We start from the raw sequence: 25,767 nt of genomic DNA, 5'->3' as shown, positions 1-25,767 counted from the left end.
GAAAATCCACCTTTTTACCCCAGGTCACTCCACATCAGCAGAAAAAGACACCGTCTTTTCAGACTCAGTCCTTTCGTTCCCATAAGTACAAGCGAGCAAAAGGCCACTCTTTTCTGCCCCGGGGCAGAGGAAGAGGAAAAAGACTGCACCATGCAGCCGCTTCCCAGGAGCAGAAGCCCTCCCCTGCTTCTGCCAAGTCTTCAGCATGACGCTGGGGCTTTACAAGCAGACTCAGATATGGTGGGGGCCCGTCTCAAGAATTTCAACGCGCAGTGGGCTCACTCGCAAGTGGATCCCTGGATTCTACAGGTAGTATCGCAGGGGTACAAACTGGAATTCGAGGCGTTTCCCCCTCGTCGGTTCCTGAAGTCTGCTTTACCAAAGTCTCCCTCCGACAGGGAGGCAGTTTTGGAAGCCATTCACAAGCTGTATTCCCAGCAGGTGATAATCAAGGTACCCCTCCTGCAACAAGGAAAGGGGTATTATTCCACGCTGTTTGTGGTACCGAAGCCGGACGGCTCGGTGAGACCAATTTTAAATCTGAAATCCTTGAACACTTACATAAAAAGGTTCAAATTCAAGATGGAGTCACTCAGAGCAGTGATAGCGAACCTGGAAGAAGGGGACTATATGGTCCAAGGGTACCTCAGGTTTGTAGTACAAAACTGTCATTATCAGTTTCAGACGCTGCCGTTTGGATTGTCCACGGCACCTCGGGTCTTTACCAAGGTAATGGCCGAAATGATGATTCTTCTACGAAGAAAAGGCATTTTAATTATCCCTTACTTGGACGATCTCCTGATAAGGGCAAGATCCAGGGAACAGTTAGAAGTCGGAGTAGCACTATCTCAGGTAGTGTTACGTCAGCACGGGTGGATTCTAAATATTCCAAAATCGCAGCTGATTCCAACGACACGTCTACTGTTCCTAGGAATGATTCTGGACACAGTCCAGAAGAAGGTGTTTCTCCCGGAGGAGAAGGCCAGGGAGTTATCCGAGCTAGTCAGGAACCTCCTAAAACCAGGCCAGGTCTCAGTGCATCAGTGCACGAGGGTCCTGGGAAAAATGGTGGCTTCTTACGAAGCGATTCCATACGGAAGATTCCATGCAAGAACATTTCAGTGGGATCTACTGGACAAATGGTCCGGATCGCATCTGCAGATGCATCAGCGGATAACCCTGTCGCCAAGGACAAGGGTGTCTCTCCTGTGGTGGCTGCAGAGTGCTCATCTACTAGAGGGCCGCAGATTTGGCATTCAGGATTGGATCCTGGTAACCACGGATGCCAGCCTGAGAGGCTGGGGAGCAGTCACACAGGGAAGGAATTTCCAGGGCCTGTGGTCAAGCATGGAAACATCTCTTCATATAAACATTCTGGAACTAAGGGCCATTTACAATGCCCTAAGTCAAGCAAAACCTCTGCTTCAGGGTCAGGCGGTGTTGATCCAATCGGACAACATCACGTCAGTCACCCACGTAAACAGACAGGGCGGCACGAGAAGCAGGAGGGCAATGGCAGAAGCTGCAAGGATTCTTCGCTGGGCGGAAAATCATGTGATAGCACTGTCAGCAGTATTCATTCCGGGAGTGGACAACTGGGAAGCAGACTTCCTCAGCAGACACGACCTTCACCCGGGAGAGTGGGGACTTCACCCAGAAGTCTTCCACCTGATTGTAAACCGTTGGGAAAAACCAAAGGTGGACATGATGGCGTCACGTCTAAACAAAAAACTGAACAGATATTGCGCCAGGTCAAGGGACCCTCAGGCAATAGCAGTGGACGCTCTGGTAACGCCGTGGGTGTACCAGTCAGTGTATGTGTTCCCTCCTCTGCCTCTCATACCAAAAGTACTGAGAATCATAAGAAGGAGAGGAGTAAGAACTATACTCGTGGTCCCGGATTGGCCAAGAAGGACTTGGTACCCGGAACTTCAAGAGATGCTCACGGACGAACCGTGGCCTCTACCTCTAAGAAAGGACCTGCTACTGCAGGGGCCTTGTCTGTTCCAAGACTTACCGCGGCTGCGTTTGACGGCATGGCGGTTGAACGCCGGATCCTGAGGGAAAAAGGCATTCCAGAAGAAGTCATTCCTACTCTGGTCAAAGCCAGGAAGGACGTAACCGCAAAACATTATCACCGCATTTGGCGTAAATATGTTGCGTGGTGTGGGGCCAAGAGGGCCCCTACAGAGGAATTTCAACTGGGTCGTTTCCTTCATTTCCTGCAAACAGGACTGTCTATGGGCCTAAAATTAGGGTCCATTAAGGTTCAAATTTCGGCCCTGTCGATTTTCTTCCAGAAAGAACTGGCTTCAGTACCTGAAGTTCAGACATTTGTAAAAGGGGTGCTGCACATACAGCCTCCTTTTGTGCCTCCAGTGGCACCTTGGGATCTCAACGTGGTGTTGAGTTTTCTAAAGTCACTTTGGTTTGAACCACTTTCCACTGTGGACTTAAAATATCTCACATGGAAGGTGTCGATGCTGTTAGCCTTGGCTTCAGCCAGGCGTGTGTCAGAATTGGCGGCTTTATCATATAAAAGCCCTTACTTAATTTTTCATTCTGACAGGGCGGAATTGAGGACTCGTCCTCAATTTCTACCTAAGGTGGTTTCTGCATTTCACATGAACCAACCTATTGTGGTACCTGCGGCTACCAGGGATTTAGAGGACTCTAAGTTGCTTGACGTTGTCAGGGCCTTGAAAATATATGTTTCCAGGACGGCTGGAGTCAGAAAATCTGACTCGCTGTTTATCCTGTATGCACCCAACAAACTGGGTGCTCCTGCTTCTAAGCAGACGATTGCTCGTTGGATTTGTAGTACAATTCAGCTTGCACATTCTGTGGCAGGATTGCCACAGCCAAAATCAGTAAAAGCCCATTCCACAAGGAAAGTGGGCTCATCTTGGGCGGCTGCCCGAGGGGTCTCGGCTTTACAACTTTGCCGAGCAGCTACTTGGTCAGGGGCAAACACGTTTGCTAAATTCTACAAATTTGATACCCTGGCTGAGGAGGACCTGGAGTTCTCTCATTCGGTGCTGCAGAGTCATCCGCACTCTCCCGCCCGTTTGGGAGCTTTGGTATAATCCCCATGGTCCTTACGGAGTCCCAGCATCCACTAGGACGTCAGAGAAAATAAGATTTTACTTACCGATAAATCTATTTCTCATAGTCCGTAGTGGATGCTGGGCGCCCATCCCTAGTGCGGATTGTCTGCAATACTTGTATATAGTTATTGTTACAAAAATTCGGGTTATTATTGTTGTGAGCCATCTTTTTAGAGGCTCCCTTCGTTTATCATACTGTTAACTGGGTTCAGATCACAAGTTGTACGGTGTGATTGGTGTGGCTGGTATGAGTCTTACCCGGGATTCAATATCCTTCCTTATTATGTACGCTCGTCCGGGCACAGTATCCTAACTGAGGCTTGGAGGAGGGTCATAGGGGGAGGAGCCAGTGCACACCACCTGATCCTTAAGCTTTTATTTTGTGCCCTGTCTCCTGCGGAGCCGCTATTCCCCATGGTCCTTACGGAGTCCCAGCATCCACTACGGACTATGAGAAATAGATTTATCGGTAAGTAAAATCTTATTTTTTCCTGCCTGCAATCACTGCCAGTGGATATCCAGGTCCCTCCAGAGCAACTCCAGCTATCTGTACGGTACCAAGGGGTTGTAGAAGGGAGGGGAGGCTGTATTTAGGCTGTGTAACCTATCAAGGGACACAGCGCTGGTTAGGGTCTCCCTATACCTCTAATAGCGCTGTGTGTGGGTTGGCTCCAATCTCTGTGTCTCTCTGCCATTCTTGGGGGGAAACTCTGTCATTAATACCCTGTGTGTTTGTGGCGTGTTTGGGGTGTGTGACAACAATGTCTAGGGAAACTGTTTCATATGCTGCAGAGGATTTGTCTTCCCAGGAAGACTCCATACCATGTAATCAGGATTGCACTGTTGTAGCGCAGATCCCGGCTAGAGAGCCAGAATGGTTAGTCTCTCTGAGGGGGACTATTTCTCAGATTTCTGATAGGGTTGCTAGGACTGAGCATGCCACTCAGGTCCTACAATCCTCTATGGTTGTATGGTCTGATACTGCTTCTTCGGGGTCCCCTGCGGTACATTCTCAGAAACGTGCACTTGCAATGCTTACGCAGGATGACACGGACACCGACTCTGACACTGCAGACGGTGACGGGGATGTGTCGGGGGGGCCCCAATAAGTTGCTAAGGGGGTGAAGTTGATGATTGAAGCTGTAAAGGATGTTTTACATATTTATGACACAGCTCCTGAGCAGGTGGAGGAGGCCTTTTTTACAGATAATAAGAAGCCCCCCTCACCTTCCCGGCATCCAAAAAATTAAACGCTATCTTTGAAAAAGCCTGGGAAACTCCGGAAAAGAAATTTCAGATCCCGAAGAGGGTCTTGGTTGCTTTTCCTTTCCCAGAGGAAGATAGAAAGAAATGGGAGTCCCCGCCGATAGTCGACGCCTCTGTCTTTAGGCTGTCTAAACAGGTGGTGTTGCCAGTCCCCGGGATCTACCGCGTTGAAGGGATCGGGAGATCGCAAGGTGCATGCTACGCTAAAATCCATTTACACGGCTTCCGGGGCTAAATTACGGCCTACTATAGCCCGTGCTTGGATTGCAAAAGCTATTGCCAGGTGGTCAATCACTCTGCAGGAGGAGTCGGCTTCGCTGGATAGAGGTGACGTTGATTTATTTTTATGCCATATTCAGGATTCTGCTGGGTTCCTGGTAGATTTCATGAAGGACCTGGGTTCAATGGCTATGGGGATCTCCTCCATGTCCGTCTCGGCTCGCAGGGGTTTCTGGCTACGCCAATGGTCTGCGGACGTGGAATCCAGGAAGAGTGTGGAGGGCCTACCCTATACAGGTCAGGCTCTCTTTGGGGAGGCGCTGGATGCGTGGATTAGTAAGTTTCCTTATCTCCCCTCAGCTATACCGGCTACGAAGAAGCCTTTTACACCAGCCACGTCACAGTCCTTTCGGCCCACGAGGTCTAGAAAGAACAAGCCTTTGAACACCTTCTTCAGAGGCGGTCATGCCAAAGGAAAGAAACCTGCTCCCGCAGGTTCCCAGACCCAGAAGCCCGCTTCTGATACCCCTAAGTCCTCCGCATGACGGTGGACAGCTAGGCCTGGAGGAGGGTCAGGTGGGGGCAAGACTCTGGCAGTTCAGCCACGTCTGGGTGTCGTCTGGCCTGGACCCCTGGGTCCTGGATATAGTGTCCAGGGGGTACAGACTGGAGTTTCAAGATCCCCCACCTCACCGTTTCTTCAAGTCAGGCTTGCCAGCTCTGCTTTGGAATGGGGAGAGATAGCACTCACTGGGGGACAGTTAGGGTTAGCGCTGCTGGACCTGGAGGTCTCCTACAGTACCTCCTTTTGCAGAAAATGGAAAGGAAATGATCAGCGCGCTCTAGGGGTGTGGACTTCTGGGAGGGGGGGGGGAATGGATGAAGAAGGGGGGGGGGGGGTGTCTTTGTTCTTATATGGGGATTGCCAGTGATATGTATATTCCCCGTGTGTGCAATGACAAACGTGAGACAGAATAGGTTGTGTATATTTATTGATTGTTTGCTTTATGTAAGTCCCTTTTCAGGTGTGTCATGCAGACCACCCTTTTCTGAGTGTACCCTCCTAAATGGTACACTTGTGCTTAAACCCTTGTAGTCAATGTGTCCAAATACCACTATCAGGTGTGTCTTGCTGGCAGACAGAACAATTCTTCTGGAGGCCATCAGAAAATTGCTGGTGTCAGAGGTCATTGTTCCAGTTCCACCTTAGCAGTGGAACAAAGGTTATTATTCTAACCTTTTTGTGGTGCCAAAACCGGATGGTTCGGTACGGCCTATTCTAAACTTTGAACCTTTATCTCAGGGAGTTCAAATTCAAGATGGAATCTCTGAGAACTGTCATCTCAGGACTGACGGAGGGGGAGTTCCTGGTGTCGCTGGACATCAAGAATGCTTACCTCCACATTCCCATTTGGTCACCGCATCAAGCATATCTCAGGTTTGCACTGTCGGACGATCACTTTCAGTTCCAGGCGCTGCCGTTTGGCCTCGCCACAGCACCAAGGATATTCACCAAGGTGATGGCGGAGATGATGGTTCTCCTCCGCAAACAGGGGGTGAACATAATTCCATATCTGGACGATCTCCTAATCAAGGCGTCGTCCAGGGAGAGGTTGTTGCGATCCATCTCGCTCACGACACAGCTGCTCAGGAAGCACGGTTGGATCCTGAACCTTCCAAAGTCTCATCTGGAGCCGACAAGGAGGCTGTCTTTCCTGGGAATGATCCTCGACACGGAAGTGCAGAGGGTTTTTCTCCCGGTGGAGAAAGCATTGGCGACTCAAACAATGGTCCGGGATGTCTTAAAGCCTACCCGGGTATCGGTTCATCAATGCATCCGCCTTCTGGGGAAGATGGTTGCCGCCTACGAGGCTCTGCAGTACGGCAGGTTTCACGCTCGACTGTTTCAGCTGGACCTATTGGACCAGTGGTCGGGCTCTCACCTACACATGCACAAGAGGATACGCCTGTCTCCGAAAGCGAGGATTTCACTCCTCTGGTGGCTACAACTTCCGCACCTTCTGGAAGGCCGAAGGTTCGGAATTCAGGACTGGATCCTTTTAACCACAGATGCAAGTCTAAGAGGTTGGGGAGCAGTCGCTCTGGGGGAAACCTTTCAGGGAAGGTGGTCGATCTCCATCCAAGGGAGTGGGGCCTCCATCCGGAGGTGTTCGAGGAGGTAACCAGTTGGTGGGGGGTTTCTCACATAGACTTGATGGCCTCCCGCCTCAACAAGAAGCTGCGGAGGTACTGTTCCAGGTCGAGAGACCCACTGGCAGTGGCGGTAGATGCACTGGTAACACCGTGGGTGTTCACGTCAGTGTATGTGTTCCCTCCACTTCCTCTGATACCAAAAGTTCTTCAACTCGTAAGAAGAACAAAGGTTCTGCCAATTCTCATTGCTCCGGACTGGCCAAGGAGGGCTTGGTACGTGGATCTGCTGGATCTTCTGTTAGAGGATCCAAGGCCCTTACCTCTTCGGGAGGATCTGCTACTGCAGGGGCCGTTTGCTTATCAGGACTTACCACGGCTACGTTTGACGGCATGGCGGTTGAACGCCAGATCTTAGCTCGGCAAGGTATCCCGAGTGAGGTTATTCCTACCCTGATACAGGCTAGGAAGGGGGTAACGTCTAAACATTACCATCTTATTTGGAAAAAATATGTTTCTTGGTGTGAACCCAAGAAATTTCCTGCGGTGGAGTTTCAACTTGGACGGTTTCTCCTTTTCCTGCAGGCAGGTGTGGATATGGGCCTGAGATTGGGCTCCATCAAGGTCCAAATCTCTGCTTTGTCCATCTTCTTCCAAAAACAATTGACTGTCCTCCCTGAGGTTCAGACATTTTTGAAAGGGGTTCTGCACATCCAGCCTCCTTTTGTGGCGCCAACGGCACCCTAGGATCCGGACGTGGTGCTGCAGTTCCTGCAATCTGCTTGGTTTGAGCCTCTGATGGAGGCTAACATCAAGTTTCTCACGGGGAAGGCGGTCACTTTGTTGGCCTTAGCCTCTGCTCGACGCGTGTCGGAATTGGGGGCTTTATCTTGTAAGAGTCCCTATCTGATCTTCCATGAAGATAGGGCGGAACTTAGGACTCGTCCACAGTTCCTGCCCAAGGTTGTATCGGCTTTCCATATCAACCAACCTATTGTGGTGCCAGTGGCTACTGACTACTTAATTGCCTCAAAGGCCTTGGATGTTGTGAGGGCTTTGAAGATTTATGTGAGGAGGACAGCTCGTTATCGAAAGACTCTTGTTTGTCCTCTATGATCCCAAGAAAATTGGGTGTCCTGCTTCTAAGCAGTCGTTTCACGCTGGATCAGGTTCACCATCCAGCATGCATATTCTACGGCAGGATTGCCGTGTCCAAAATCTGTAAAGGCCCACTACTCATAAAGTGGGCTCTTCCTGGGCGGCTGCCTGGGGTGTCTCGTGGTACGACTTTGCCGAGCTGCTACTTGGTCTGGATCGAACACGTTTGCCAGGTTTTACAAGTTCGATACTTTGGCCTCTGATGACCTCAGGTTTGGTCAAGCAGTCTTGCAGGAGCCTCCATGCTCTCCCTCCCGTACTGGGATCTTTGGTACATCACCATGGTACTAATATGGACCCCAGCATCCTCTAGGACGTAAAAGAAAATAGGATTTTAATTACCTACCGGTAAATCCTTTTCTCGTAGTCCGTAGAGGATGCTGGGCGCCCGCCCAGTACTGCGTTTTCCTGCATTGGTTTTTACAGTTCAGTACTGCCTGGTTCCTAGGTAAGTTCTGCGTTATTACTTTTTCAGTACTGTTTCAGCTGTTGCTGAGTTTTTCCGGCATGTTAGCCGGATTTGCCTGTTGTGTGAGCTGGTATGAATCTCGCCACTATCTGTGTAATTCCTTCTCTCGAAGTATGTTGTCTCCTCGGGCACAGTTTCTAGACTGAGTCTGGTAGGAGGGGCATAGAGGGAGAAGCCATCCCACACTATTAAACTCTTAAAGTGCCAATGGCTCCTGGTGGACCCGTCTATACCCCATGGTACTAATATGGACCCCAGCATCTACGAAAAAAGGATTTACCGGTAGGTAATTAAAATCCTATTTTTCCAATAGCTCAAAAAACACAGGTAAATGCACAGGGGCGCGCATTTACCCGTGTTTTTTGCTAGTGGAAACGGCTCCCTCTGCAAAAACCCAGATCAAGTGATCCGGGCATCCTACCCGGGTAGCTTACCGGGTTGAACACGAGTTCAACCCGGTAAGCTGTGCAGTGTAAACGGAAGCTGTGTCGATGCAACATGGCTCCCGTTCACATTGTATGGAAGGGCGGTGCTGGTAGATCATGTGATCTCCCAGCGCCGCCCCTGCCGCATCACCAGCAGCGGCAACAATCTGGCAATATGCCGGGTTGGTGAGTGTAGTGGGAAAGGGGGCTCTGATGCGGGTCGCAGCCGAGTAGCACCCGTGTCAGGCTGCGACCCGCACCACTGTGCAAAAGGGGTATAAGTCTCCCTCAATATCCCTTATGGACTACGAGAAAAGGATTTACCGGTAGGTAATTAAAATCCTATTTTTTCTGCTCTGTGTTGTTACTCCTGACTGACAGAACTGTGAATGTTTGTGCTTGATTAACCCTGATGTAGCACAGATAAACAGTAATACTCCCATGTTCATTACGCTTCAACTTATCTTTGTGTTTTCATTTCTCCTTGCTCTATATTATATGATGTTGTGAGAATAACACTTATCTCCTATTTTAGATAGATAGATAGATAGATAGATAGATAGATAGATAGATAGATAGATAGATAGATAGATAGATAGATAGATAGATAGATAGATAGAAGTGGATGTCAGAAAACTAAAAAGATAACATCATGATTTATCTAGTTTATGAAGCAACAACCTGGTGAGAAGACTCCTCATATGTTCTCCTGTGACCACTAAATCTTATTGCTACCAGGGCCAGTCTAAGGGGGGGGCTCAGTGGGCACATTACCCTGGGCCCCCTCTGTGAATGGGGCCACCCAGCTTTGGTTTGGTCTGCGAGCTGTAGAACATGAAAGCGAACAGAACATTGAAGAGGGGTGGGAGTTTGTTCATGGGGGCGGGGCTTCAAGCATTCAGTGCTAGGCAAGCTGTATGGGAGAGGAGGAGAACTTGGAGGCAGGACGGGATCAGATGCACCAACACAGTGTGCCTGCCCACCCACTGATTGTGGAGGGAGGTAAGAGGGAGGAGGGGGCAGTGCTGCAAGTATGGCGTTATGGGGTGATACTGCGTACCGGTAAGAAATTGCCAGCCGGTACACAGTAGCACCTGCCTCAATGCTCAGTGAAGTCCGGTCTCCGGTGGCGACATGACTCTCAAAGTAGGTGATGGTTCATTAGCCAATCAGAGCTCGCGGACCAGTAGCCACGGCTCCTGAATGGCTGCCGGTCCGCGAGTTTAGATTGGCTAATGAATCGGCGCCTCATTTGAGATATACACCGCCGGAGAACGGACTTCACTGAGCTTGAGGGCAGGAGAGCGCTCTCCTCCCCTCACAGAGCAGCGGCACAGCAGCAACAACAACAGCGGTGAGCAGGAGGAGGGGGGTAATTGTGCACTGTGGGGAATTTGTGTATCTGGTACTGGGGGCATATGTGTATCTAGCACTGTGGGACATATGTGTATCTGGCACTGTGGGGCATTTGTGTATGTGGCACTGTGGTGGCATATGTGTATCTGGCACTGTGGGGAAATTGTGTATCTGGCACTGTGGGGCATTTGTGTATCTGGTACTGTGGTGGCATATGTGTATCTGGCGCTGTGGGGCATTTGTGTATCAGACACTGTGGGGCATATGTGTATCTGGCACTGTGGGGGCGTATCTGGCACTGTGAGGGCATATGTGTATCTGGCACTGTGGGGGCATATGTGTATCTGGCATTATTGGGGTTATATGCGTTTTTCTGGCCCCCCATATATGTATCACTCCCCCATTTTAATTGGCCACGCCCTGTGTAGCATGTGGTCACACCCATTCTTTTGCTGCGCGCACCTTCAGCGTGTGCACACAGTACCACTAAGAAATGTTTTCGACTTGCACCACTGGAGGGGGGACTGTGTAAGAGGGAGGGGGGACACTATATGTATATGTGTAAGAGGGAGGATGGGGTACACTGAATATGAATATGTGTAAGAGGGAGGAGGGGGGACACTATGTATACAGTATGTGTAAGAGGGATATGTTTATGTGTGTGACTATTTGTGTGACAGTATGCATGTGACTGTGTGTGTGTGTGTGTGTGTGTGTGTGTGTGTGTGTGTGTGTGTGTGTGTGTGTGTGTGTGCGACTGTACATATGTATATTTATGTGTGTGACAGTATGTACGTACGTACGTACGTACGTGTATAAGTACTGTATGTGACTGTATTTATGTGTGTGACAGTAATATATGTATGTGTATATGTGTATATGCATATCGCCCCAACCATCACAATGTGATGGGACAGTACTGTTGTTTGGGTTCTGTCCCATCAGTGGGCAGGAGCAAAGGTAGGGAGACAATGCTCCCACCTACTGTGCGCATGAGGCTGGGGTTGCTGGGGAAGCAATGTCCATGGCCCCAGCGTGAAGTGAAATGGGCATGTGACTTGTGGCCACACCCCAGTTTATGTGCACACTGAAGGCTTGCACACTAAGGGGGTTATTCTGACCTGATCACTCGCTACAGTTCATCGCAGCACAGCGATCAGGTCAGAACCGCAGTGCGCCGGCGCATGGCTGACAGCCGAAGGCTGTCGCCTAGCGATCGCCTCTTCCTGATTAACAGGCAGAGGCGGTCACTGGGCGGGAGGTAGTGGCATGGCGGAGTTTTGTGGGCACGGTCCAGCCAATGCAGGCGTGGCCGGCCCGTGCGAGGGGGCAGCGACGAGTAACTCCTGACCAGCTGCAGGAGCTGCGCTGGCTGGAAGTTACTCTTCAAGTACAAAAGCGCGATGCTTTTGTACTTGTGCGTGGGGGGGGCCTGCTATGAGGGGCGTCTCCCCCGCATGTCAGTGTAAGTGACCATAGCTGTGCCAAATTTATCACAGCTACGATCAGGTCGTAATGACCCCCTAAGACCCGATCCCTGTATTCAAAAATGTTAGTTTTCAGGCCCCCCCTCCCCAGTATTAAGTGCCCCCCGACCCCCCAAAGCCTTAATCCAGCTCTGATTGCTACTAATTTGCTTTATAACTGTAGATGTATTTGCTTGGTTATTCAGTGTCCTATTTGGAGAACAAAATGTTGTGATTATGCACCCAGTTTTTGCAGTTGTTCTGTATACAAGATATCTCTCCTGATGATCTTGCTCCTTGATAGTGGCTAGTGGGTTGGATGAGGGAGGGTTCAGAAGTGATTTAAATATATTAAAAAGTTGTTTGCGGTTAGAGGCTTGAGCAGAGATGAGAGTTTTTAAATCTGTTTGTTTGGCAGTGTCCAGGGCATTACGATAAAAGTGGTAGACAGTTTTATATGCAAGTAAGTCGCTTGGAATACGAGATTTACGCCACAGACGCTCAACTTTCCATAGAGTTTTTGTAGGAAGCTTGTTAATTTAGAGTGCCACAGTTGACATATAGGCCTATGTGGAGTGTGATGGGTAGCTGGAGCCACTTGGTCAAGGGCTATTTCTAGCGTCTAGTTCAGGTGTGATACAGCAGTCTCAGGAGAAGTAAATGCAGAAATAGGTGACAGCAGTTGTTGAAAATTAATTGTGTTAATATTTCTGCGGGTTTGAGGAGGGTTGGAGGACTTCAATGACTCTGAGTTTTAAGTAATGGTGGAGAGCATGCAGGTGATTAGGTTATGATCTGAGAGAGAAAAAGGAGTGTTAGTGAATTTAGAAACTGACCAAAGTCTGTGAATACTAGATCAAGGCAATGGCCCTCCTGATGAGTAGAGGAATCAATCCATTGGGAGAGGTTGCGAGAGGAGGTTAGAGAGAATAGTTTGGAGGCACGAGCAGCAGATTTTGGACTACATATAGCAATATTGAAATCACCCATGATGATGGTGATGTCAGAGGATAAGACGTGAGGGAGCCAGGCAGAAAAATCTTTCATAAATTGTTTGGGTTGCCCAGGTGGCCGATATATAGCTGCAACACGCAGAGAGAAAGGAGTGTAAATCCTGATGGAATGTACTTCAAATGATGTGCATGTGAGTGATGGAACCTGTGGTAGAACTGTGTATGCGAAAGATTGGGAAAGTAATAATCCAACCCCACCTTATTTACTGTTACCAGGCCTGGAGGTGTGTGTGAAGTGGAGACCACAATGTGACAGTGCTGCAGGGGAGGCAGTGTCTGATTGTGTGAGCCATGTTTCTGTTATAGCCAGCAGATTGAAGTTGTTAGACATGAAGAGGTCATGGATGGATGTTACTTTGTTACAAACAGAGCGTGCATTCCATAAGGCACATTTTAGCGATTTGGAGGGTGCAGGGAGATGTGATGTTTATGAGGTTGGCTAGATTTCTATATTGCTGTGAATCAGGTGGATGTGAGTGGGGCAAGTGATTGGGTTCTGGATTTGGTGAAATGTCACCAGCTAATAGAAGCAGGAGAGAGAGATAAATACAGTTGGAGGTTTGTGAATGTTTTTTATGGTGACCGTTTGTGGATGTTATTGTCAAAGTAGAAAGATAAGTAAAAATCTCATGAGTTTTAATAAGAGGGGAGTGAATAATTGAGGCAGCAATGTGTACAGAGGGATGAGTTGCAAGGAGAATGAAGGATGTTATTGTTTAGAGAAAAAACTGGAGTGCAATGAAGAAAATCAATTTGTGGTACTTGGGTCATTTGAGATAAAAGTACAGTTCTTTAGGCTTGGAGTGTAAAGAAGTTGCAATATATAAATTTAAACATTCAAATACCTGTTTACTGGTGTTTGTTCAGCTGTTCATTTACAAACACTTAGTATTGTGAACAATTTGCGTATGTGAGTGCAAATTGATCAGCACAGCTGACCCTAGATTGCATCTAAAGGAATACTTGGCAAAATAATAAAGGCTATCAGTGAGGCAAATGTTTATTTGGTGATAGGTGAGAAATGACCCTGTATATTACTATGCAAACACCAGGCCATCATGCCTTCATTAACTATGCATAACTGAGCAAAAGTGCAAACTCAGGTATTTACAGTCGCAAGCAAATCATGATTTAACAACTGATTTTCTTACATAAAAATTGGTTGTGTTCTGTTTTTTGATCATGAGGATGTCGGAGAGAAAGATATGTACATATGTTTAAATGGACAGATGAGTTTGCATGAGGGTGAAAGGCATGTTGAATGTCTGTTCCATTGCTGCAAAGTTGATTGGATGTTTCTGTCTGGTTTCATCCTGTTTATGTCCTAGATATGTTATGAGCCACGGCTGTGGCTCATTCCTGTTTTGCATTTTTGGTTATGTATTTTATGTTATACTTCTGTTTCTGTTTCCCGTGGGTGTCATGGGATGTTCGGAGCCCACCCTTAAAGAGAGGGTACTGTTATGAACCACAGGTAGTGGTTCATTCCTATTTTATGTTTATAAGTAGTCTTGCAGGCCAGGATTTCCCGTTGCTCTGGTTTAAGAAGATTCTTGTTTGCTGCCAGTGGTGAGTCTGTGTGATTGCAGCTTGTTCCCATGTGTTCAGCCTCACCTGTCTGTTGATTGCACCTCTCAGTTGTGCAGCAGGGCAGCTGCACGACATAATTAATTAAGACTCTCTGTTATATGCTGGCTCAGTGCAATTCACAGAGGCTGGTGATATTTCCAGATTTCCAGGTTTCCTGGGTTCCAGAGTTCTTGAGTTCTGAGCTAGTCCCTGCCAGTTCCTGAGCTCCTGTTTAGCAGTGTCTGTCTAGCTGCTTTGAGTGTCGGTTCCTGTGTCGATTCCAGTGTCGATTCCAGTGTCTGATCCTGTGTCCTGCCGTGAAGCGTTCCTGTCCAGGAGTCCTGTGGCTTTGTCTGTGCCTGGTCGAATATCTGGCTTCTTGGTGTCCACCGGTCTGTCGTTTGGGATTCTGCCTGTCCTCCAGTTCTGAGAGTCTGTGTCGGCTACATTGGGGGTTCCTGTCCGTTTGCCAGTATTTGTACCGGTTCCGTGAGTAGCGGCTCTGCCGCGTCCGTCGGCTCAGCAGTATTCTTTGGTTATAATTTGTTTCTGGTGTTTTGCAGAGGGTTCTGCTTGTGCTGTCACCGCCGGTACACAACGGTATTGTGTCGGCGAGTGGACAGCATTTCCTTTGTTGTTCTTTTCCTTTGGCGGCGTGCCGCACATATATTTAGGTTTAGGGTTGTTAGTAGCCCCTAGCCTTCTGTTTGTTTTAGCTAGAGGTCCCCTTGTTATTATCCTGTCTCGGTTCACGCCTTGTCTCAATCTAAGACCTGGGGGCATCGGAGTTGGGCAGACCTAATCCGCCCTTCAAACGCGGCTGCCGTGGGCCCAAGAAACCATAGTCACTCAGGCGTGAACGGACCACACGGGTGAAACAACGGAGGTAGGGTGCTAGGGGCTATTTCCACACCACACCTCGTTTCAGCATCACGTTCTGGTGCTCAGGACTCACTACGCAACATCTCCCTTGATCTGAGCACCAGGAACCTAACATTATCACCAGTCATACAACAAAAAAGAAATAAAACTTTTTCTTTTTTGGCCCAGTCCAGTGTCTTGTCTAGAATCCAGTCCTGTCTAGAATTCAGTTTGCAGAATCCAGTCCGGTGTTTAGAATCCAGTCCTGTCTAGAACTCAGTGTGCAGAATCCAGTCCGGTGTTTAGAATCCAGTCCTGTCTAGAATTCAGTGTGCAGAATCCAGTCCGGTGTTTAAAAATCCAGTCTTGTCTTGTCTAGTTTAAAAATCCAGTCCAGTCTTGTCTTGTCTAGTCTAGTCTTGTCTTGTCTAGTTTAAAATCCTCCTATGGCAACTATGCAAGCCCTGCAGGTGTCTCTCTCAGCCCTGAACTCTGCTTTCAGTGCTTTGAAACCTGAGCGGCTGGAAGCTTTGCAGCAATCCTTAAAGCAACTGCAGAACCTTCTGACCAAAATTTTGCTTATTTTGCCAGAAGTTCTTGAGAGTTCATTCTCTAAAGAGACTCTTGTTCACAGTATGGTGACAAGTGAATCCTCAGGTTTAATTAGAGAGAAAAAGTTTGAAAGTTTTCTGCGGCCCAGGCTCTCAGAAGAGGAGCGTCTGCGTCGCAGAAACTTAGATTTATGCCTATATTGTGGGGGTTTAGGCCACTATCTGCAGACCTGTGAGTTGCGCAAGCCAAAGTGTGGCGACAAGTCCTGCCCTCTGGCCAAGTTGAGTCAGGATACAAGACCTACTCCTGTCTCTACTGTGGCAGAGGTACTTGTCACACAACCCACACTAAAAAGCACTCTGTCCTATAATTGGGGTCCTTGGGCTAGGGAGCCCCATTATAGATTCAGGAACCAAAGGAGAATGTTTCTCTCCTCTCTTGATTTTCCTGTGGAAGCAGAGTTGCAAACCCCTGGAGTGGTGCCCGATGCCCAGGGTCCTGGAGTGGTGCCCGATGCCCAGGGTCCTGGAGTGGTGCCCGATGCCCAGGGTCCTGGAGCGGTGCCCGATGCCCAGGGTCCTGGAGCGGTGCCCGATGCCCAGAGTCCTGGAGCGGTGCCCGATGCCCAGAGTCCTGGAGCGGTGCCCGATGCCCAGAGTCCTGGAGCGGTACCCGATGCTCTAGGTTATAGAGGGACATCGAATATTATTGCTCAGGTGTCAATACCAGAAGGGGTCTCAGAAGCTGTTACCCCAGGTAGAGACTTGAAAAGCGCAACTCCAGAGAAGGTGTCTAAAACCATAGTTCTAGAAGGGAACTCGAGAAGCAAAACCCCAGAAGGGATCTTTGAAGTAATATCCCCAAGTGGGGTCTCGAGAGACGCAGCCCCAAAGAAGGGTCTAGAGGTCGCTTCCCCAGGAAAGGACTCAAGAGGCATAGCGTTAGTGGAGGTTCTGAAGGTTATAGCTTCAGCAAAGGTCCCGGAAGTCTTAGTCCCGGGAGAAGTTTCGATAATTATCGACTCAGAGAGGGAGGCCGACGGCTCGGCCCCAGAGAGGGAGGCCGACGGCCCGGTCCCAGAGAGGGAGGCCGACGGCCCGGTCCCAGAGAGGGAGGCCGACGGCCCGGTCCCAGAGAGGGAGGCCGACGGCCCGGTCCCAGAGAGGGAGGCCGACGGCCCGGTCCCAGAGAGAGAGGCCGACAGCCCGGTCCCAGTGAGGGAGGCCGACGGCCCGGTCCCAGTAAAAGAATCCGAGGTGCTGGCCCCAGCGGGGTTCCCGGAGGTCACTGCCCCAGCGGGGTTCCCGGAGGTCGCTGCCCCAGCGGGGTTCCCAGGGGCCACTGCCCCGGGTGGGGTTCAGAAAGTAACTGCCCCGGGTGGGGTTCAGAAAGTCACTGCCCCGGGTGGGGTTCAGAAAGTCACTGCCCCGGGTGGGGTTCAGAAAGTCACTGCCCCAGGTGGGGTTCAGAAAGTCACTACACCAGGTGGGGTTCAGAAAGTCACTACCCCAGGTGGGGTTCCGAGGGCCACTGCCCCAGGTGGGGTTCCGAGGGTCACTGCCCCGGGTGGGGTTCAGAAAGTCACTGCCCCAGGTGGGGTTCAGAAAGTCTTAGCCTCGAGTAAAGTCAATAGTGACCAGGTCCTAGCAAAGCACTCTAGTCAGTCAGATGGGAAGGAAGCAGATCCTGACTCTGTTGATATCTCAACATCTATAATCTTTGATGGGGACTTAGTCCAATTTCTGGCGCTTTACAAACACTATTACACCATTTTGTTGTTTAGACCATTTCTGGGCATCACTTCAGAGAACCTTGTGCTCTATCTGATATATTCCTTTAGAGGAGAGCCTTTTGAGTGGGCAACCAGCCTAATGAAAGCTGAAGATCCCATTCTTCAGGATCCCCCGGCATTCAGTGATGCAGTTATTAAGAGATATGGTTCCAAAGAAATTGGTTCAGGTTCCTCCAGGTCACCCGTCTTATCTGCTAAGAGTTCACCGTATTCTGTAAATTCGGCACAAGAGTCTCAGCCCGTTGTTTTGACTGCAGGATGTGCTTTTCTCTCTTCTTCTAATAGTAGTATTTTGCCTGAAAGTTCAGCTCCCAAGGTTAAGAAACCAATCTCTGATTTGAACCCAGCCTTGCTGGGAGGTACCATCAGTTCAGACACTGTTTGGGGAATTACCTTGGTCAGACCTCAAGAACTTTGTAAAAATAAGAAGAAAAAGAAATGATTATTGACTCTTGCCTTGTTAAAAAAAAAAGATTTTTTTTCTTCTTTCCTTGTCTTGTGTCCACTGGCCACCGTCAAGGGGGGGGGCACCGTTACAAGCTGTTGTCACAGCTTGTTTCTGTTAGACCAGTGTGTCAGGTTTTTTTTGTATCCCTTGTTTTGGAAGGTCTGAATTTTGAGGTCCTTTGACCCCTCCTCAAGGGGGGGGTAATGTAATGAGCCACGGCTGTGGCTCATTCCTGTTTTGCATTTTTGGTTATGTATTTTATGTTATACTTCTGTTTCTGTTCCCCGTGGGTGTCATGGGGTGTTCGGAGCCCACCCTTAAAGAGAGGGTACTGTTATGAACCACAGGTAGTGGTTCATTTCTATTTTATGTTTATAAGTAGTCTTGCAGGCCAGGATTTCCCGTTGCTCTGGTTTAAGAAGATTCTTGTTTGCTGCCAGTGGTGAGTCTGTGTGATTGCAGCTTGTTCCCATGTGTTCAGCTTCACCTGTCTGTTGATTGCACCTCTCAGTTGTGCAGCAGGGCAGCTGCATGACATAATTAATTAAGACTCTCTGTTATATGCTGGCTCAGTGCAATTCACAGAGGCTGGTGATATTTCCATATTTCCAGGTTTCCTGGGTTCCAGAGTTCTTGAGTTCTGAGCTAGTCCCTGCCAGTTCCTGAGCTCCTGTTTAGCAGTGTCTGTCTAGCTGCTTTGAGTGTCGGTTCCTGTGTCGATTCCAGTGTCTGATCCTGTGTCCTGCCGTGAAGCGTTCCTGTCCAGGAGTCCTGTGGCTTTGTCTGTGCCTGGTCGAATATCTGGCTTCTTGGTGTCCACCGGTCTGTCGTTTGGGATTCTGCCTGTCCTCCAGTTCTGAGAGTCTGTGTCGGCTACATTGGGGGTTCCTGTCCGTTTGCCAGTATTTGTACCGGTTCCGTGAGTAGCGGCTTTGCCGCGTCCGTCGGCTCAGGCCGCAGTATTCTTTGGTTATAATTTGTTTCTGGTGTTTTGCAGAGGGTTCTGCTTGTGCTGTCACCGCCGGTACACAACGGTATTGTGTCGGCGAGTGGACAGCATTTCCTTTGTTGTTCTTTGGCGGCGTGGCGCACATATATTTAGGTTTAGGGTTGTTAGTAGCCCCTAGCCTTCTGTTTGTTTTAGCTAGAGGTCCCCTTGTTATTATCCTGTCTCGGTTCACGCCTTGTCTCAATCTAAGACCTGGGGGCATCGGAGTTGGGCAGACCTAATCCGCCCTTCAAACGCGGCTGCCGTGGGCCCAAGAAACCATAGTCACTCAGGCGTGAACGGACCACACGGGTGAAACAACGGAGGTAGGGTGCTAGGGGCTATTTCCACACCACACCTCGTTTCAGCGTCACGTTCTGGTGCTCAGGACTCACTACGCAACATCTCCCTTGTTCTGAGCACCAGGAACCTAACAAGATAAGTCTTTCCAGAATATTTAATAACCCTTTAAACAAAAACCCTTTGAATACAACCCTGATCAGCCCGGCTGATCAGCCTAGCATCTCTCCTTAATAATAGATACTATCCATGTGTGTCCAATAATTCCAATCAAGGCATAACACCCCACCCCCAGTTATAGAGTATGCAATAAAACTCCACTAGAATAAACACTGAGATAGCAGATTACCAACAATTTAGAAAGTTGAAATACAGTTTCATCCTAGTATACAATAACACCTGCTGATGTAAATATTATCGGTGTAGTTACCCAATATAGTATATTTAGACTGCAGCATGTATTTTATAAACAGACCCAAACTGCAAGGGATCGTGTAGTTACCTGCAATGAAAGGAGTGTGGACAATGCAGCGTGTGAGTGTAATAAGGCTGTCTGTCATGTTGGGATGAGCTACATGTCAACAAATAAAAAATGCCCCGTGGGCACATCAGCCCACTGGGACTCTTCCCTGTCGTTCCTATGGCCAATCCATCTCTGGCAGCAGCTCGATTAATTGTTCTCGCAAAACATTTGACTGCTTCTCTGTTCTGTCAATCCTTACATTTGTTGCCAGTTCAACTATAAAACACTTCTACTAAAGTATAGAACCATTCCTGAAACTGCACAAACATACATGTCTTCCCATGCATCAGGATATTCCACAACTCGATGCCTCTGCTCTGCTCAAGACCTGCAGCTCTCATCTACACTTATTACATGCTTCCATTTCTGATTACAGGACTGTTTGTGTGGCGGCACCCACTCCGTAGAATTACATTCTTTGTATAACAAGACTTTTCCCTTGCCTCCAACCTTCAATTCCTCCCTGAAAACTCAACTTTTTAGGCTAGCTTATGAAATTCCTTAGTAACCCTCTTATTCAACCTAGTCCATACTTGCTGACTTCCTGGCTACCTCCTCTGGAAGGGGGCAGCCAGGCTGGCTCTACTGGGGGGGGGGGGGGGGGGGCGTGTCGTGGTAAAGGAGGGGGATCGGTGGGCATGATGACACATTTGTCACACATTTCCCACCACACAATACCTCGATTACCAGCATTGTAAAGTGGGGGCTGGGCCACGATGACGTGATTCACAGCGTATCGGCCACCTGGAACACCCACTTTCGCTCAGTAAATGTGCAGCTGCAGGTTGGTGGTGGCTGTCTACAGGAGATCTACCCACTCTACTGGGCGACCAGGCGTACCACCTGCTTTTCTTGAGCCTCCTGGCCATTAAGGGGGAGTTGGAGAGTATGACCTGTCCTCTTATATCTAATTTCACACAAACTTTCATTCTCTTTCTAGATCCAAAAACCATCTTGCCCCCCTGACTGAATGGCAACACCCCATTAAGCACGTTTATCCATAGCTATGTTCTATAACAAATTTGTGTATTAATAGTCTTGTATTTTCCCAAATGTAAAGCACTATAAAGTGTACTGGTGCTATACAAATAAATGTTAATAACAACATCACCATATTGCTGCATCTCTTATCTTTGTCCTCTTTTCCTCATGCAGTCTCTGAGCAGACTCCACTCTTTATGCGCTGATGTGCTTCACTCACTGGAGAAGGTGACTCAAGATGTAGAAGCTGACGTCACTGAGGTCAGTATCCTATTTAGCCATGAAAGACTCTGACTTGCAAAGTCTCCATGATCTAGAAGACACAAAACAGTACTACAGTAAACAGTGGCAATCCTCAGACACAAAGGGTAAAAATGCTTACATTTAAAGAATGCTTTACACATTATCTTGTGGTTGCTCAAGGGCCCTCATTCCGAGTTGTTCGCTCACAAGCTGCTTTTAGCAGCTTTGCACACGCTAAGCCGCCGCCTACTGGGAGTGAATCTTAGCTTATCAAAATTGCGAACGAAAGATTCGCAATATTGCGAAAAGACTTCTCTGTGCAGTTTCTGAGTAGCTCGAGACTTACTCTTCCAGTGCGATCAGTTCAGTGCTTGTCGTTCCTGGTTTGACGTCACAAACACACCCAGCGTTCGCCCAGACACTCCTCCGTTTCTCCAGCCACTCCCGCGTTTTTCCCAGAAACGGTAGCGTTTTTTCACACACTCCCATAAAACGGCCAGTTTCCGCCCAGAAACACCCACTTCCTGTCAATCACATTACGATCACCAGAACGAAGAAAAAACCTTGTAATGCCGTGAGTAAAATTCCTAACTGCATAGCAAATTTACTTGGCGCAGTCGCACTGCGGACATTGCGCATGCGCATTAGCGACTAATCGCTCCGTTGCGAGAAAAAAATAACGAGCGAACAACTCGGAATGACCCCCAATGGCCTATGTTGAATTGAATGCTATTTACACCAAAAACTGTACATTGGAAAATAGGTTAGAAAGCCAGAAGTAGACTCTTGCATACTGCATGGATGGCTCGTGTTAGAAATATAGATGAGCGGATTATTTCAATCTCATACTTAAAATATTTGCATGCTTCAGCTGACCTAAGATGTCATTCAATTTAAATTGCCCTTAATTTGCTACAATATTGCATTTTTATTTGCAGCCTCATAACCAGTCTCAGGACTACCGTATGGGATCACAGGCATAGACTGTAACTGAATTAACCCCTAAATGTTCTGTGCAGAACTCTAATTTTCCTCTACCATCTTTGCTCCACTGAGACAAAACATTTTCTATACACTGCATTGTGTAATTAAAAAAGTAACTAAAAATAAATAAAACCCTTTGCTTTTGTTTTCCCTGTGAAAATGGAAACCAGTCCAGGATTGGCTGGCCAGTGTTTGTTTTTGTTTTTTATTAATGGTCTTTTATATGGGAATGGCAAAGTAAATTGCAATTTAAAGGTTATATTGCAGGAACTTCACACTGCAGAAAAATTTCCTGTTCTGTCACCAAACTGAGGGCCTAATTCAGGCCTGATGGCATAAGTAAAATCTTTCTCTAATGGGAAAAACCATGTGCACTGCAAGGGGGACAGATATAACATTTGCAGAGAGAGTTAGATTTTGGTGGGTTATATTGTTTCTGTGCAGGGTAAATACTGGCTGCTTTATTTTTACACTGCAGTTTAGATTTCAGTTTGAACACAACCCACCCAAATCTAACTCTCTCTGCACATGTTATATCTGCCCCACCTGCACTACACCTGCAGCGGCAGCGATCGCAGTCTGAATTACTTTGTGGAGTGCGCACACGCATCGGCCGCACTGCGCGTGCTCACCCTGGGAGCCCAGTGAGATGCTATCGGCATCTCAGAGCTGTGATCGCTTCTGCCTGATTGACAGTCAGAGGCGGTCGCGGGCTGGGAGGGGGCGTGCCAAGGGCGTTAGGGGGGGGGGGGGCAGGCCACGGCAGCTGCGTGATGTCACACACAGCCGCTGCAACCCAGGATGCGGCAAGTAGCGGCCTGCCAGTGCAGAGCTGCCCTGACAGGGAGCTACTCATCAGGTACAAAAGCATCGCTGCCGTGCAATTTTATTTATTTTTATTAACAGTTTCTTATATAGCGCAGCAAATTCCGTTGCGCTTTACAATTTGAAATAACAATAACAAACTGGGTGATAACAGTCATAGAGGTAGGAAGGCCCTGCTCGCAAGCTTACAATCTATAGGGACATAGCACCTTTCCTTGTGTACATATGCCTATCTATTGCATAGAATGAGAAGACATGTGAGAATATGTGTGGACTGTACAGAGTGGATGCAATTTGATAGGAAGGTTTATGAAAGTTATCTGGGCGGTTCTGGAATTTGATACGCTTGCCTAAAGAGGTGAGTTTTCAGGGAACGCTTGAAGGGTTGGAGACTAGAGGAGAGTCTTATTGTGCGTGGTAGGGCATTCCACAGAGTGGGTGCAGCCCGATGAAAGTCCTGCAGTCGTGAGTGGGAGCGAGTAATGAGTGTGGATGAGAGACGCAGGTCTTGTGAAGAGCGAAGAGGTCGGGTTGGGAGATATTTTGTGATAAGCGAAGTGATGTACGTTGGTGTAGTTTGGTTAATGGCCTTGTGTGTGAGTAAAAGTATTTCTCTGACGTCCTAAGTGGATGCTGGGACTCCGTAAGGACCATGGGGAATAGCGGCTCCGCAGGAGTCTGGGCACAACTATAAAGAAAGCTTTAGGTCTAACTGGTGTGCACTGGCTCCTCCCACTATGACCCTCCTCCAGACTTCAGTTAGAATCTTGTGCCCGGCTGAGCTGGATGCACACTAGGGGCTCTCCTGAGCTCCTAGAAAGAAAGTATATTTAGGTTTTTTATTTTACAGTGAGATCTGCTGGCAACAGACTCACTGCAGCGAGGGACTAAGGGGAGAAGAAGCGAACCTACCTAACAGGTGGTAGTTTGGGCTTCTTAGGCTACTGGACACCATTAGCTCCAGAGGGATCGACCGCAGGACCCGACCTTGGTGTTCGTTCCCGGAGCCGCGCCGCCGTCCCCCTTACAGAGCCAGAAGCATGAAGAGGTCCGGAAAATCGGCGGCAGAAGACTTCGGTCTTCACCAAGGTAGCGCACAGCACTGCAGCTGTGCACCATTGCTCCTCATGTACACCTCACACTCCGGTCACTAATGGGTGCAGGGCGCTGGGGGGGGGGCGCCCTGAGGGCAATATATGACACCTTGGCTGGCAAATCTACATCATATATAGTCCTAGAGGCTATATAGATGTAAAAATACCCCTGCCAGTATTCCAGAAAAAGCGGGAGAAGTCCGCCGGAAAAGGGGCGGGGCCATCTCCCTCAGCACACTGGCACCATTTTTCCCTCACAGCTCCGCTGGAAGGAAGCTCCCTGGCTCTCCCCTGCAGTCTGAACACTACAGAAGGGTAAAAAAGAGAGGGGGGGCACTAAATTTAGGCGCAGGATAGATATATATATATTGATATATAAAAAGCAGCTATAAGGGAAAACACTCATTTATAGTGGGATCCCTGTGTTATATAGCGCTCTGGTGTGTGCTGGCATACTCTCTCTCTGTCTCCCCAAAGGGCTTTGTGGGGTCCTGTCCTCTGATAAAGCTAAATATTTATCTTATATAATACCCTTTATGAGGTCTAAGAACACTGTACGCTATTTACGTATGGAGTACCGTAAGGGTACGCACGTTGCGTAACAATCGCTTAGCCGTAGTCGAGACGCTCAAGCGTCACGTTCGCTCACGGCCAAGAGATCACAGGCAGGCACGCTATTGGCTGCCGACTAACGTAATGATTCGCTATAGCGTAGCGGACGCTCGGGACCACGAGGAGATCACCAGCGGCGCTGACGCTCACAATGTTAAACCTTTATATCTAAACCATAAACAGTGTATTATGCAGTAAGACCTTAGTGTAGTGATAGAGTGTAAATGCAGCACAGTATAACCTTATTAACTTAAAAGCTGTTCGAGCGTCACCGACGCTCTGAGAATACTTAACACTATAAGAAATACACAGATACCGTGCTTAGGGTCCAACGCCTTATATATATATTATGAATGTTATACTTGCAAAAGAATTAATACAATACAAGTCATACACTACAATATAACATAGACTAACTAACCAGATAACTACACGGGAAATACAATACAATACAATTACGTTTTAAGGGAAAATAAGAGAGAAAGAGGAGAAGAGAGAGAGAGAGAGAAATGGCTCACAATAACAGTAAGATCAATATGATTGCGGAGAAAAACTTACGCACAAAGGGGAACGATCGCATGCGCCTCTGGACATCCAGCTCCCGATTATCAGCAATGAGAACCGTTGAAGAGTGAGCTGGATGTGATCGGCTTGTCTATTTATGCCCCACACACAATACAATTCAATGGTCCCTACAATCTCATTGTTCATTGGACACAGGAATTCCTCCTCGCATTATAACAAAAGGTCATAGGTTGATTCATACAGGTGGGCTGTGACAATTTCCAACTGCTCAGGTGGGTGGGAAACTAGGTTTCCCGCCACATGGATAAGTAAGTGCAAATAATAGTAAATGGACATAAACTTCTTATGTCCATAACTATTCGCACGAGCGATTAATCCGCTCCAAACCAACACCGGAATATTGCTAATTAAATACTCTTCCGATGGATACTAAACATCACTGTATGACCCCTGTTGGACCCTTCGTACAATACAAAGAGGGATCTCTCTGTCCAGGAACATGCTACATTAACTAAACTTTCAGAATCTATCAAAGGGACCATGATCTACAAAATACATTATATAGTGAAAATATGTAACGATTGAGTCGCACGCTACGATCACATAAACTCTACCGTAAATGCGCACATCGTGCGCCTGCGGGTGCACGCGACAGCGAGTATGCGCACGCACGGGAGAGTGTACGCATGCGCAGCACGGACCTGTATGAGGTGCAAAAATGGTAGTGTGCATAGAGATATTTTTCTGACTTTGACAGTCCACCCTTTGGCAGTCAACAATAACTGCCACCTTCTAAAACATTTCAAAAAGAGAAAAATATATGTCAGGGGTTAATACATT

At 48.2% G+C, this 25,767-nt stretch overlaps 1 protein-coding gene across 5 annotated transcripts in view; it reads left to right on the top strand.

Annotated features, from left to right (window-relative positions):
• The window catches only part of ARHGEF40 (Rho guanine nucleotide exchange factor 40), a 181,579-nt gene that overhangs the window by 46,136 nt on the left and 109,676 nt on the right, over positions 1–25,767 (top strand). For all 5 annotated transcript variants that reach the window (XR_010171337.1, XM_063913439.1, XM_063913437.1 and 2 more), the window contains exon 9: positions 20,819–20,905. Coding sequence is in view for 4 of the 5 variants with exons in the window: in XM_063913439.1 (XP_063769509.1) it covers positions 20,819–20,905 (87 nt within the window). In the remaining variant the exon portion in view is untranslated. The remainder of the gene's footprint in view (positions 1–20,818; positions 20,906–25,767) is intronic.

The sequence above is a fragment of the Pseudophryne corroboree genome, chromosome 1 (genome assembly GCF_028390025.1).
Source record: "Pseudophryne corroboree isolate aPseCor3 chromosome 1, aPseCor3.hap2, whole genome shotgun sequence".
NCBI classification, from domain to species: domain Eukaryota; kingdom Metazoa; phylum Chordata; class Amphibia; order Anura; family Myobatrachidae; genus Pseudophryne; species Pseudophryne corroboree.
Note: the sequence above shows the minus strand (reverse complement) of the source record. Positions and strands in the feature narration are given on the sequence as shown.